This window comes from Symphalangus syndactylus, chromosome 9 (genome assembly GCF_028878055.3).
Source record: "Symphalangus syndactylus isolate Jambi chromosome 9, NHGRI_mSymSyn1-v2.1_pri, whole genome shotgun sequence".
Lineage (NCBI taxonomy): Eukaryota > Metazoa > Chordata > Mammalia > Primates > Hylobatidae > Symphalangus > Symphalangus syndactylus.
Genome location: NC_072431.2, coordinates 108,211,150 through 108,226,453, shown reverse-complemented (window position 1 = coordinate 108,226,453; position 15,304 = coordinate 108,211,150). Strand labels below are relative to the sequence as shown.

At 44.2% G+C, this 15,304-nt stretch overlaps 1 protein-coding gene across 20 annotated transcripts in view; it reads left to right on the top strand.

Annotated features, from left to right (window-relative positions):
• The window catches only part of MELK (maternal embryonic leucine zipper kinase), a 105,696-nt gene that overhangs the window by 12,864 nt on the left and 77,528 nt on the right, over positions 1 to 15,304 (top strand). For 8 of the 20 annotated variants that reach the window (XM_055293695.2, XM_063609743.1, XM_055293705.2 and 5 more), the window contains 3 exons: positions 5,406 to 5,522; positions 10,768 to 10,911; positions 13,657 to 13,725. In XM_055293695.2, coding sequence (XP_055149670.1) covers positions 5,406 to 5,522; positions 10,768 to 10,911; positions 13,657 to 13,725 — 330 coding nt within the window. The remainder of the gene's footprint in view (positions 1 to 5,405; positions 5,523 to 10,767; positions 10,912 to 13,656; positions 13,726 to 15,304) is intronic. The other 12 variants (XM_055293696.2, XM_063609745.1, XM_063609744.1 and 9 more) reach the window with 3 other exon arrangements.

The window sequence follows — 15,304 nt, the reverse complement described above, 5'->3', positions numbered from 1 at the left end:
TAAGTGATCCTCCCACCTCAGCCTCCTGAGTGGCTGTGACCAGAGGCACATGCCACTATGCTTGGCTAATTTTTAAACATTTTTCTAGAAACAAGGTCTCACTCTGTTGCCCAGGGTGGTCTCAAATTCGTGGCCTCAAGCAGTCTTCCCATCTCAGCTTCCCAAAGTACAGGGAATATAGGGGTGAGGCACTGTACTTGGCCTGTCCCAGCATTTTATTCAAAATGGCTTTAGAAGTTATCTAATTAAATCCTTTTCCTAATCAGCTTCTTTTTCCTCTATGTGAATTTTTCCAGGAGGAACAGCTTGTTACATCCTAAAGCAGCCCATTCAATTTGTGGTCTTGGCTACAATGTATAAAAAGTTATTTTGGCCGGGCGCGGTGGCTCAAGCCTGTAATCCCAGCACTTTGGGAGGCCGAGGCGGGCGGATCACGAGGTCAGGAGATCGAGACCATCCTGGCTAACACGGTGAAACCCCGTCTCTACTAAAAATACAAAAAATTAGCTGGGCGTGGTGGGGGGCGCCTGTAATCCCAGCTACTCAGGAGGCTGAGGCGGGAGAATGGCATGAACCCGAGAGGTGGAGCTTGCAGTGAGCCGAGATCGTGCCAGTGCACTCCAGCCTGGGGGACAGAGAAAGACTCCGTCTCAAAAAAAAAAAAAAAAAAAAAAAAAAAGTTATTTTTATGTTGAGATAAAGCCTGTCTCTTTTGGTGGTTTTTCTGGGGCTTCTATACCCATTCCAGTGTTTGAAGTCAGTCACCTTGAGTCATCTTTTTTTTTCTAATTCCTTCTACCATTCTGTTTTTTTTTTTTTTTTTTTGAGATGGAGTCTTGCTCTGTCACCAGGCTGGAATGCAGTGGTGTGATCTTGGCTCACTGCGACCTCTGCCTCCTGGGTTCAAATGATTCTCCTGCCTCAGCCACCTGAGTAGCTGGTACTACAGGCGTGTGCCACCATGTCCAGCTAATTTTTGTATTTTCAGTAGAGACAGGATTTCATCCTGTTGGCCAGGCTGGTCTCGAACTCCTGACCTCAAGTGATCCACCCACCTCGGCCTCCTGAAGTGCTGGGATTACAGGCGTGAGCCACAGCTCCCAGCCTAACATTTTGTAAATGTTCTTTTTTTTTTTTTTTTGAGACGGAGTCTCGCTCTGTCACCCAGGCTGGAGTGCAGTGGTGCAATCTCGGCTCACTGCAAGCTCCGCCTCCCAGGTTCACGCCATTCTCCTGCCTCAGCCTCTCCGAGTAGCTGGGACTACAGGCACCTGCCACCACGCCCGGCTAATTTTTTTGTATTTTTAGTAGAGACGGGGTTTCACCGTGGTCTCGATCTCCTGACCTCGTGATCCGCCCGCCTCGGCCTCCCAAAGTGCTGGGATTACAAGCGTGAGCCACTGCGCCCGGCCGTAAATGTTATTAACTATCAAACATAAAAAATAATTTTTGGTTGGGTGTGGTGGCTCATCCCTGTAATTCCAGCACTTTGGGACGCTGAGGCCAGAGGATTGCTTGAGGCCAGGAGTTCGAGACTAGCCTGGGCAATATGGCAAGTCTTGTCCCTACAAAAAATAAAAAAAATTTAGCCAGGTGTGTTTGTGCATGCCTGTAGTCCCAGCTACTTGGGAGGTGGTGGTGGGAGGATCCCTTGAGCCCAGGAGGTTGAGGCTACAGTGAGCTGTGATTGCACCACTGCACTCTAGCCTGGGCAACAGAGCAAGATCTTGTCTAAAAAAAGTTTATTTTTTGATGTTTTTATTGTTGGAATGAGATAGGGCTTAACATCAATTGTTACCTACTTTTTTAATTGTTAAAGATATAAGTTCTGATTAACACATAAATAAGTCAAAGGGAGCCAGGCACGGTGGCTCACACCTGTAATCCCAGAAATTTGGGAGGCCAAGGTGGGTGGATTGCGTGAGCTCAGGAGTTTGAGACCAGCCTGGGCAACATGGTGAAAGCCCTTCTTTACAAAAAAAATACAAAAAATGTAGCTGGACATGATGGTACACACCTGTAGTCCCAGCTACTTGCGAGGCTGACGTGGGAAGATCACTTGAGTCTGGGAGGTTGGGGTGCAGTGAGCCGAGATGGCGCTGCTGCACTCCAGACTGGATGACAGAACAAGACCCTGTCTCCAGAAAAAAAAAAAAAGTCAGAGAGTATGTAAGTAGTTTTGTTATAGCAATGTCATTAAATTATTTGAATTTCTTCCTAAATATATGCTAAAATCATACAGTGGCCAGTATAAGAAATTATTTTAAATTATCTGTCAGTGGACAATTCAGGCTTTCCTCCAGTTTTTTTGTTTCATTCAATTTTTTGTTTTCTATTTATTAATCTAAGAAAAAAAGCATTAAAACCATTTTTCTTGAGCATTTAAACATGGGTATCAATTAGATTAATTCCCTTAAGCAATTTAAATTTCAGTTATAACTTTAGTATGACTTACTTTAACACTTCAAATACTTAAATAGCAAACAAAATGTTATTACAAAATATGTTATCACACTGATGCTCAAAACTTATTCTAAAGCATAGTATGACATTGATTCATGATTTCTAAACTTGTTTTTATATTTTCTGTTGTTATTATGCTTATTTTAGTTATTTCCTAGGATTTTAATAATATTTTGATTATTTCCATGGTTTTATTTTATTTATTTATTTATTTATTTATTTTTGAGAGGGAGTCTTGCTCTGTTGCCCAGGCTGGAGTGCAGTGGCGTGATCTCGGCTCACTGCAAGCTCCGCCTCCCGGGTTCCCTCCATTCTCCTCCCTCAGCCTCCAGAGTAGCTGGGACTACAGGCTTCAGCCACCGTGCCCGGCTAATTTTTTTGTATTTTTACTAGAGACGGGGTTTCACCGTGTTAGCCAGGATGGTCACGATCTCCTGACCTCTTGGTCTGTCCGCCTCGGCCTCCCAAAGTGCTGGGATTACAGGTGTGAGCCACCACGCCCAGCTGATTACTTCCATGGTTTTAGTCATCAGGCTTCCTCCCTATAAAGAAAAAAGATTATCATACCAAGATAGTCAAATTTACAGTTGATTCTTTGTCAAGACGTGACATCTAGTTGCATAGTCCTGGATAATTGGGTCCTGAGCCACTGCTCATTAAGATGGAGTCCTTTTTTATTTTATTTGTTTTTCAAGATGGAGTCTTGCTTTGTCACCCAGGCTGGAGTGCAGGGGTGTGATCTCGGCTCACTGCAACCTCTGCCTCCTGGGTTTGAGCAGTTCTCCTGCCTCAGCCTCCCATGTAGCTGGGATTACAGGTGCCCGCCACCATGCCTGGCTAATTTTTGTATTTTTAGTAGAGACGGGATTTCACCATTTTGGCCAGGCTTGTCTTGAACTCCTGACCTCATGATCCGCCTGCCTCGGCCTCCCAAAGTGCTGGGATTACAGGTGTGAGCCACTGCAGAGTGCCCCCCGCCTTTTTTTTTTTCTGATACAGAGTTTCGCTCTTGTTGTCCAGGCTGGAGTGCAATGGCAACCTCTGCTTCCTGGGTTCAAGCGATTCTCCTGCCTCAGCCTCCTGAGTAGCTGGGATTACAGGCATGTGCCACCACGCCCAGCTAATTTTGTATTTTTTTTTAAATTTTTTTGAGACAGAGTCTCGCCGTGTCGCCAGGCTGGAGTGCAGTGGTGCGATCTCGGCTCACTGCAACCTCCGCCTCCCAGGTTCAAGCGATTCTCCTTGCTTCAGCCTCTCAAGTAGCTGGGATTACAGGCACCCGCCATCATGCCTGGCTAATTTTTTTGTGTGTGTTTTTATTAGAGATGGGTTTTCACTATGTTGGCCAGGCTGATCTTGAACTCCTGACCTCGCGATCTGCCCGCCTCAGCCTCTCAAAGTGCTGCGATTACAGTCGTGAGCCACCACACCCAATCGGAGTCCTTTTTTTTTTTTTTTTTTTTTTTAAGATGGAGTTTTGCTCTTGTTTCCCAGGATGGAGTGGATGGAGTGCAATGGATCGATCTCGGCTCACCGCAACTTCCACCTCCAGGGTTCAAGCAATTCTCCTGCCTCAGCCTCCAGAGTAGCTGGGATTACAGACATGCGCCATCATGCCTGGCTAATTTTGTATTTTTAATTTTGTGTTTTTAGTAGAGACAGGGCTTCTCCATGTTGGCCAGGCTGGTCCTGAACTCCTGACCTCAGTTGATCTGCCCACCTTGGCCTCCCAAAGTGCTAGGATCATAGGCATGAGCCACCGCGCCTGGCCCGGAGTCCCTCTTTTTTTTTTTTTGAGACAGAGTTTCACTCTTGTTGCCCAGGCTGGAGTGCAGTGGCATGATCTCGGCTCACCGCAACCTTCACCTCCCGGGTTCAAGCAATTCTGCCTCAGCCTCCCAAGTAGCTGGGATTACAGCCATGCGGCACCATGCCTGGCTAATTTTATATTTTTAGTAGAAATGGGGTTTCTCCATGTTGGTCAGGCTGGTCTCGAACTCCCAACCTCAGGTGGTTCGCCCACCTTAGCCTCCCAAAGTGCTGGGAGGATTATAGGCGTGATCCACTGCGCCCTGCCTCAGGGTACCTTTTTATAATGAAGTTTTACTTGTTACTTGATGATATCTCTAGGCTTCTGTCCTTTAAAGTTTTTAAAGCTTGGCTTATCTTCCTCTCCCCACCCAACTTTTTATTTTGAAAGTTTCAAGACCTCAGAAAAGATAGGAGACTGAGACAGTGAATACCCATATACCTTTCACCTAAGTTCACTGGTTTTTTGCTCAGCATACTTCTTAAATGGTGTTGCTGAGGCTGAAAGTGGTAGCTCAGGCATGATAACTGAGTAGTGTTTCTGTCATTTCCCTTGTTTGGAATGCTAACCTTCTAAGGAGTCTGAGATTGTTTTCTGGATGTTGTACTGTTGACCCACATTGAACCTGTCTTTCATAAAATCTCCAATGCCCTTTTTATGTACATGCAAATAAATTTTGCTATATTTTTCTGTAGTGTTGGACAATTTTTTGGGGACTTTTTGATAGCTTTTGCTACTTAGTATTTTTTTTTTTTTTTTTTTGAGACAGAGTCTTGCTCTGTTGCCCAGGCGGGAGTGCAGTGGTGCAGTCTCGGCTCACTGCAAGCTCCGCCTCCCGGGTTCACGCCATTCTCCTGCCTCAGCCTCCCGAGTAGCTGGGACTACAGGCGCCCGCCACCAAGCCCGGCTAATTTTTTTGTATTTTTAGTAGAGACGGGGTTTCATCGTGTTAGCCAGGATGGTCTCGATCTCCTGACCTCATGATCCGCCCGCCTTGGCCTCCCACAGTGCGGGATTACAGGCGTGAGCCACCGTGCCCGGCCAGCTACTTAGTATTAAAGCTGTTAGTATTGGAGCTTGGAACACCACCTGAATAAGTTTATTGCTCATTCCATATGATGTTTTGTCACAGAGTGATTTGCCCCGGATCAAAACGGAGATTGAGGCCTTGAAGAACCTGAGACATCAGCATATATGTCAACTCTACCATGTGCTAGAGACAGCCAACAAAATATTCATGGTTCTTGAGGTTAGTAGTATGTTCCAGATACGTGAAAACAGTTGATTACTTTATCAATAGTAAAAGAGAAAAGTACATTTCACCTGAAAGATTAGAAGAGATGTTAAGCGACTTACCTGTTTTGTTCCATTTGTATCAATTTAGATCAAATAGATGTATATAATAAATTGGAGATTCAATGTAAATGTCATTTTTCTAATACACCCCTAATGGGGTAGTATGGTTTAGTAGATAGAATATGTTAGAATTTTCTAGAGGGAAGGACTCATTCTAGTTTTTTTGTTTGTTTGTTTGTTTGTTTGTTTTTTTGAGACGGAGTCTCCGTCTGTTGCTCAGGCTGAAGTGCAGTGATGCAATCTCTGCTCACTGCACCCTCCACCTCCCAAGTTCACGCCATTCTCCTGCCTCAGCCTCCTGAGTAGCTGGGACTACAGGCGCCCACCACCATGCCTGGCTAATTTTTTATATTTTTAGTAGAGACAGGGTTTCACCGTGTTAGCCAGGACGGTCTCAATCTCCTGACCTTGTGATCTGCCCGCCTCGGCCTCCCAGAGTGCTGGGATTACAGGCATGAGCCACCGTGCCCAGCCTCATTCTAGTTTTATATGGTATATTAATTTCCTAGGGCTGTTGGAACAAATTACTACAGACTTGGTGGCTCAAAGCAACAGAAACTCATTGTCTGACAGTTCTGGAGGTTTGAAGTCTGAAATCAAAATGTTGGCAAGGCTGGTTCCTTCTGGAGGTTCTGAGGGGGAATCTGTTTCCTGCCTCTTTGCTAGTTGTTGGTAGTTGCTGGCAGTCCTTAGCACTCCTTGGTTTATAGATGCACCACTTCCATCTTGGCCTCAGTCTTCAAATGGTGTTTTCCTCTCTGTGTAGCTGTGTCTCTGTCCAAATGTCTCTCTTCTTAAAAGGACCCAAGGATTAGGCTTACCCTGATCCAGTGACAGTTCAACCCACAGCACTGGGTAGCTTCCAGTGTCTTTTATGTAAACCAAGCAATTTCAATTTTTAACTTGCCATTTTTGTCTTGAAAGATGTCTTTAGAACTTGTATTATTCAACTTGTTTAGTTTTCGTTAGTCTCAGCCAAATAATATGTAATTTGCACATGATTTTCACAGGACAGCACTGTTTTAAAAGCATATTTTAAAAATCATAATTTTGGCCAGGTCCTCTCATGCCTATAATCCCAGCATTTTGGGAGGCTGAGGCGGGAGGATCATTTGAAACCAGTGGTTTAAAACCAGCCTCAGTAACATAGCAAGACCCTGCCTCTACATACAAAAAAAAAAAGAAAAAAAAAGCCGAGTGTGATGACGCGTGGTGCGCATCTGTCATTCCAGCTCCTCAGGAGGCTGAGGCGGGAGAATTGCTTGAGTCCAGGAGTTTGAGGCTGCAGTGAGCCATGGTAGTGGCACTGTACTCCAGCCTGGGTGACAGAACAAACCCCTGTCTCTAAAAAATAAAAACAAAAAAACTATAACGTTGAATGTTTTGGATCTAGAGCTATTTTCTCCTGTTACTACACTGTAGATATACCTACATGGCCCACATTTTAAAACCTCTTTGTTTTAAAACCTCTTTGGTAATTTTAAAACCTCTTTATATTTTTAGGTGATCCCTTTGTTCAAATAAAATTCTTAGGGCCAGGCGCAGGGGGTCACGCCTGTAACTGCAGCATTTTGGGAGGCCAAGGCTGGTGGATTATTTGAGGCCAGGAGTTCGAGACTAGCCTGGGCAACATGGGAAAACCCCATTTCTACAAAAAATACAAAAACTTAGCCAGTTGTCATGGTGCATGCCTGTAGTCCCAGCTACCTGGGAGGCTGAGGTAGGAGGATCACTTGAGCCTGGGAGGCAGAGCTTGCAGTGAGCTGAGATCGTGCCACTGCACTCCAGCCTGGGTGACAGAGCAAGACTCTGTCTCAAAAAAGAAAAAGAATTGTTAAAATCTCCCAAGCATCCATGAACCTAAGAGAAAATTTAAAAGGTACAAGAGAGTGGCTGGGTGCAGTGTCTTGTGCCTGTAATCTCAGCACTTTGGGAGGCCAAGGTGGGAAGATCACTTGAGCTAAGGAGTTTGGGACTAGCTTGAGCAACATAGTGAGATCTTGTTTTTACTTAAAAAAAAAAAAAAAGAAAAAAAGGCTGGGTATGGCGGTGCACACCTGTGGTCCCAGCTACTTGGGAGGCTCAGGTGAGGAGCCTGGGAGATACAGGCTACAGTGAGCTATGATTGCACCACTGCACTCCAGCCTTGGCAACAGAGGGAGACCCTGTCTCAAAAACAAAGGTACAGGGAGTATATATTAAAAAACAAAATCCTCTCTTCCCCTACATCCCAGTCATCCAATATTCTTTAATTTTTAAATTTTATTATATTATTAATAGAAATGGGGGTCTTGGCCTGTTGCCCAAGCTGGTCTTGAACTCCTGGCCTTAAGTGATCTTCCCTCCTCGGCCTCCCAAAATGTTGGGATTACAGGCGTGAGCAACTATGCCCCACCCTAGTCATCACATTTTCTTTTCTTTTTTTCTTTTTTTTTTTTTGAGATGGAGTCTCACACTGTTTTGAGTGCTGGAGTGCAATGGCATAACCTTGGCTCACTACAACCTCTGCCTCCCGGGTTCAAGTGATTTTCCTGCCCCAGCCTCCTGAGTAGCTGGGATTATAGGCATGTGCCATCACCCCTGGTTAATTTTTGTATTTTTTAGTAGAGACGGAGTTTTACCATGTTGGCCAGGCTGGTCTCAAACTTCTGACCTCAGGCAATTTGCCCACTTCAGCCTCCCAAAGTGCTTGGGATTACAGGAGTGAGCTACCGCGCCCGGCCCTCAAATTTTCTTTGAGCCATTCATGTACTTTTCTTGTGTCTCTTTTTTTTTTTTTGAGACGGAGTCTCGCTCTGTCGCCCAGGCTGGAGTGCAGTGGCGCAATCTCGGCTCACTGCAAGCTCCGCCTCCCGGGTTCATGCCATTCTGCTGCCTCAGCCTCTCCGAGTAGCTGGGACTACAGGCGCCTGCCACCACGCCCGGCTAATTTTTTTTTTGTATTTTTAGTAGAGACGGGGTTTCACCGTGGTCTCGATCTCCTGACCTCGTGATCCGCCCGCCTCGGCCTCCCAAAGTGCTGGGATTACAAGCGTGAGCCACCGCGCCCGGCCTTCTTGTGTCTCTGGTAGATACCTACATATATTTTATATGTGTATTTTATATGTGTGTGTGTGTAGCTTACATACACGGTGTGACACAAATGGTCACAAATTATTACTTTGCACCTTGTTTTTTTCCCATGTAATAATTGATCTTAGAGACCATCTGAGCACATTCAGATATTTTAGACATTTTTATTTCTCTTTATTTTGTAATTCTTTATTTGAAAATATGAAGTAGGCTGTTTTCTTTTTGTAAAACTTACTGTATAACATTTAAAAATTTCCTATTGAGGTATAATTTACATATAATAAAATGTACACATTAGGTATACAGTTTGACAAATGTATATACCCATGCACCTCCCACCCCAAAGTATAAAACATCTCTATCACCTCAGAAAGTTTTCTCCAGCCCTTTTGAAGTTTTCCCTGTAACCATAGTCACCCTGCCCTTACCAGCAACTACTCATCTGATTTCTATCACAGCAGATTAGTTTAATCTATTCTAGACTATGATGTAAATGACTCATACAGTATTCTTTTGCTTATTCTTTTGTTAGGCTTCTTTTGCTCAGCATAATGCTTTTGCAAGCCACTATATCAATCTATAGTCTTAATAACTTAGTATTGGACATTGTTTCATATCAGTTTGTAAAAAGCTTCCTCTTTTTTTTTTTAATTACTGCCTAGAATTCCATTCTGTGTCATAGTTTATATAGTATCAGCATTTAGATCTGAATACTGGTATTCCCCACAAATTCGTATGTTGAAACTTAATCCCCAGTGTGACAATATTAAGAGGTGGGGCCCTTTAAGGAGGTGATTAGGTTATGAGGGCAGAGCCCTTATGAATGGGATTAGTGCCTTTATATAGGAGGCTTTAGGGAGACTGTTTGCTCCCTTCCACCGTATGGGAATACATAGCACATGCCAACTGTGAGCAACAGAACCTCACTAGACACTGAATCTTCTGGCACCTTGATGTTAGACTTCCCAGCCTCCAGAACTGTGAGTGATACATTTCTGTTGTTTATAAATTACCCAATGTAAGGTATTTTGTTATAGCAGCCCAAATGGACTAAGATAGTTGTTTCTAGTCTTTTGCTTTTACAAGCACTGCTGCTGCAGTAAATGATCTTTAAAGTACATTTTTTGTTGTTGTTGTTGCTGTTGTTGTTTGTTTTTTGAGACGAAGTCTCACTCTGTCACCCAGGCTGGAGTGCAGTGGTGCAATCTTGGCTCACTGCAACCTCTGCCTCCCGGGTTCAAGCGATTCTCCTGCCTCAGTCTCCTGAGTAGCTGGGATTACAGGTGCCCGCCACCACGCCTGGCTAATTTTTTGTACTTTTAGTAGAGACGGGTTGGCCAGGCTGGTCTCAAACTCCTGATCCACCCACCTCGGCCTCCCAAAGTGCTGGGATTTACAGGCGTGAGCCACCACTCCCGGCCAAAGTACTGTTTTTTGATATGAGTGAGTACGTCTCTAAGAACAATAACTAAATGTGGAACTGTGAGGTCAAGTCTATATACATTTGTAATTTTAATTGATACTGCTAAAATGGAAACCCAGCTCACAGAAAAGTGGAGCTGCCCTGGGAAAGGGATGGAAGCCTTGAGCTTTGTGCTCTGGTACCTGTTCTGCAGCCTCTGAGACACCTCTGTAGACCTGGGCTCCTTCTGGTACAGATTGAAAACCACTGGTCTTTGGGATAGAGAAACAATAATTACTGCTGGTTTTTTAAATTTCAGGTAATTACACTAAATGAGAGTACATTAAGATGAGAATGGGTTTTAATACTTCGCTATAAAAATATAAAACCCTGGGTGAGCTTTTTAAAATCACAGTGGTAGTTGGTTTTACTTCTACTTACTGGTAATAAAACCGTTCGAAGAGAGAGTTATTGTTCTCATTCCTGGAGTCATTATTGACTTGTTTGATCCTGAGAGTGTACTTTTGAATATACCTTACTCGGTTCCATTCCCTATAAAGTCAAATGAATAATATCTCTGAGTTAAGTGTACTTTTTTATTTTAAATTTCTGTGAAGTGATTTTTTAAGTTGTAACAATATCTGTGATTCCATTGCTATTGAAGTACTGCCCTGGAGGAGAGCTGTTTGACTATATAATTTCCCAGGATCGCCTGTCAGAAGAGGAGACCCGGGTTGTCTTCCGTCAGATAGTATCTGCTGTTGCTTATGTGCATAGCCAGGGCTATGCTCACAGGGACCTCAAGCCAGTAAGTGACTGCATCACAGTTAGATGCTCACCTTCAGCATCATTTACCTGTTATTTTTAGGTTTACAAATGATCTGTTTAGGAATCTATCTTAGGTTTGCTTTTTTTTGTTGTTGTTGCTCCAGTCATACCTATCAGATTTCTTTTTTCCTCTTACTTTTTTTTGGAGGTGGTGTCTCTGTCACCCAGGCTAGAGTGCAGTGGTGTGATCTCGGCTTACTGAGACCTCCGCCTCCCGGATTTAAGCAGTTCTCCTGCCTCAGCCTTCTGAGTAGCTGAGATTACAGGCACAGGCCACCATGCCCGGCTAATTTTTGTATTTTTAGTAGAGATGGGGTTTCACCATGTTGGTCAGTCTGGTCTTTTTTTTGGAGACAGAGTCTTACTCTGTCGCCCAGGCTGGAGTGCAGTGGTGCGATATCAGCTCACTGCAATCTCCACCTCCCGGGTTCACGCCATTCTCCTGCCTCAGCCTCCCGAGTAGCTGGGACTACAGGTGCCCGCCACAACACCCGGCTAGTTTTTTGTATTTTTTAGTAGAGATGGGGTTTCACCGTGTTAGCCAGGATGGTCTCAATCTCCTGACCTTGTCATCTGCCCACCTCGGCCTCCCAAAGTGCTGGGATTACAGGCGTGAGCCACCGCGCCCGGCCAGGCCAGTCTGGTCTTGAACTCCTGACCTCAGGTGATCCACCTGCCTTGGCTTTCCAAAGTGCTGGGATTGCAGGCGTGACCCATTATACCCCGCCTTTTTTCCTCTTTCTTTTGACTTCTGGAAGGTGTTATTTTTATTTTTATTTTTCTGTTGTTCAGACAGGAGTGCAGTGGTGCAATTTTGGCTCACTGCAGCCTTGACCTCCAGGGCTCAAGTGATCCACACACCCCAGCCTCTTAAGTAGCTGGGAGTTCAGGTCTACACAACCCTGCCTGACTAATTTTTTAGTTATTTATAGAGACAGGGTTTCACCATGTTGCCCAGCTGGTCTCGAACTCCTGAGCTCAAGCTATCCTTTCACCCTGGCCTCCCAAAGTGCTGGGATTACAGGTATGAGCCACCACTCCTGGCCTTGGTAGGCTTTTTGGATGCATTTATGAGCATTCTGTGTATCTGTCAATTGTGTGTGACTTTACAAATGTCTTGTTTTTTTTTTTTTTTAAGCAAGATCTCACTCTGTCACCCAGGCTGGAGTGCAGTGGCATGATCAGGGCTCACTGTAGCCTCAACCTCCTAGGCTCAAGTGATTCTCCCACCTTAGCCTCCCAAGTAGCTGGGGCTACAGGCATATGCCACCATGCCTAGCTAATTTTCTGTATTTTTATTTTATATATTTATTTATTTATTTATTTATTTTTATTTATTTTTTTTGAGACTGAGCCTTGCTCTGTTACCCAGGCTGGAGTGCAGTGGCGCAATCTTGGCTCACTGCAACCTCTGCCTCTCAGGTTCAAGTGATCCTCCTGCCTTAGCCTCCTGAGTAGCTGGAATTACAGGTGCCTGCCACCACTCCCGGCTAATTTTTGTATTTTTAGTAGGCCTGGGGTTTTGCCATGTTGGCCAGGCTGGTCTCAAACTCCTGACTTCAAGTGATGGGCTTGCCTTGGCCTCCCAAAGTGCTGGGATTACAGGTGTGAGCCAGGGTGCCTGGCCGGAAACTATCTTTTTCCATCTGTTTATACTGAACTTATCGATTTGAACTCACTCTTTTGATTTAAATTTGCTTTTGGCACAAACTGTGTTTGCTTGTAGTTGACCCTCAGAACACCAGGGAGAAAATAGAAGAAAATGGTTTATGCTAGTGAGTCTCGTGGGGAAGTGATAGAGTAATCGCCCAGGCTGGAGTGCAGTGGTGTGATCTCTGCTCACTGCAAGTTCTGCCTCCCAGGTTCACGCTGTTCTCCTGCCCCAGCCTCCCGAGTAGCTGGGACTACAGGCGCCTGCCACCACGCCTGGCTAATTTTTTTTTGTATTTTTAGTAGAGGCGGGGTTTCACCATGTTAGCCAGGATGGTCCTGATCTTCTGACCTCGTGATCCGCCCGCCTAGGCCTCCCAAAGTGCTGGGATTACAGGCGTGAGCCACTGCGCCTGGCCCTTTTTTTTTTTTTTTTTTTTTTTTTTTTTTTTTTTTTTGAGATGGAGTTTCACTCTTGTTGCCCAGGCTGGAGTGCAATGGCACTATCTTGGCTCACCCCAACCCCCGCCTCCCGGGCTCAAGCAGTTCTTTTGCCTCAACCTCCCAAGTAGCTGGGATTACAGGCATGTGCCACCATGCTCGGCTAATTTTGTATTTTTAGTAGAGACGGGGTTTCTCCATGTTGGTCAGGCTGGTCTCGAACTCCTGACCTCAGGTGATGTGCCTGCCTCAGCCTCCCAAAGTGCTGGGATTACAGGCATGAGCCATCGTGCCCAGCCCTTCTTTTCCCTTATATACTTCTTGTCATTTCATTAGTTTCTAGTCATTTTCAGTTTGTTGTACCCAGACTTTTTAACAGAAACAACCTTAAATCATTTTTATTCATTTTAATTAATTTGTTTATTTTTAAAAAATGAGACCAGGTCTTGCTGTGTTGCCCAGGCTAATCTTGTACACCTGGGCTCAAATAATCCTCTCCGTCTGCCTTCAGAGTGCTGGGATTACAGGCATGAGCTGCCACACCCAGCCTTAAATCATTTTTAGAAATGGCTAGAGGTGGGATGTGATATAAGGAAGTCAGTATACAGTTATCAAAATATCTTTGTTTTCCCAGGAAAATTTGCTGTTTGATGAATATCATAAATTAAAGCTGATTGACTTTGGTCTCTGTGCAAAACCCAAGGTAAGTGCAGAAATAAGATGCATCTATGTTCTTTGTAAATGCATTTATTTCTTAGTGTGTGATTTTGTCCTGACTTCCACTTAGTCTTTATTGAGCTTGGTTGCATCCATTGAGAAGACTGTTAAATTTCATCCCTGGTATGGGTAGTTTTTGTAAGTTCTCTAGATGATCATAACATGCAATCAAGATTGAGAGTCACTGCCCTAGTTCTAGGATTGGTCCTGCTGAAGACTCCATGGGTATGCTGTGAGAATTTGCAGTGCAGAGGTGATTTGAGGCTATTACAGCAAGAATGCTGACTTGACCAGTGCTTGCAGTTTGAGTATATTGCCACTAGATGATGCCTTTGTTTGTTTAGATAAAAGTTGAGTATTTAGTGCAAATCTGTTATCCAAATGGTTCTATAACTAACAATTAGTTACATTTTGAGAAACAATCCACTTTCCTTTTAAAAGAAGGAAAAAGCCCATATGCACTTCTAAATTTATAACTGTTATATATTTCCTTAATTTGCATTCCATGGTTACATATTGGTGTTCTCCAGCATAACTTCTCTTTGAGGTGACTTTGAACTTTCTGGCTCTGCTGTCTGCAGCAGATCTCCTGTGTGGCTGCCTGTTGGAGGCTTCCTCTGGAGTTCTCTAATCATGGTACTCACAATCTCTAAAATGAGCTGTCTACACTCATTAAGAATGTTGAAATTGCAGACTTGTCTCAGGCTTTTGTAATCCCATGACTGTTTCCTGCCCCGATCAGAATTAGCTAGGTGCAAAGGGAAGCAGATTTTGCCCCTTTGGCAGAATGTCTGATTCTTTCTGATTCTTCTCTCCTTCCCTTGGCTCTTCAGAAACTATCAGTGGAGCCTTTTTTCTGGGAGCCACATGCTAGAAGGAAGGTTTTTTTTTTTTCATTGACAGACATATAAAGAGAAAACATACTTCGAACAGATAAACTGGTTTAAGTTGTTCTCCATGGGAGGCAGTGGAGAAGGTTTGTGACAGACCCTGTGAGCCTTCATTTATGGCTGCCACGAATTACCCACATAGACACCATCTAAGGAAAGCGGGGTTGCCTGGGAGAGAATTGCCTCGGCCTTCTTCCGAGGAGCGCACTCCTGGGCATGTTGTTTCAGGTGTAAATGACATCTCACAATTCACAAATCCTTTGCCAGCTGTAAGAACTCTATACAGCTGTTGGACTGTAGCTTTGTTTTCATTATGTCTTGGTATTTCTTTGGGAGGGCAGAGGAGGATGAGCAGATTACTCATTTTAGCAGATCTGGAAGCTAAGGGAGTGATTTGTCTTATAACTGCATCTAGAAAACAGACTTTCAAGGCACTGTTCTATGTAACATATTGCTTTTTTCCCTCTAAGAAAATAGAGCTCTTCTGTATTTGTAAAGATTTCATACTGGAGATAAGGTCCAGTAAATAAATTTCCCCCCACCCGTGATACTTGGGGATGGAAAGACGTGGATGCTTGGATATATGCTAGGCTTATTTATGTATGTGGGCATTTAGGGAAGTATGAACCTGATTTGACTGAGCTAAGGGGAAAGGATTTGTTTATGCCAGGTTGT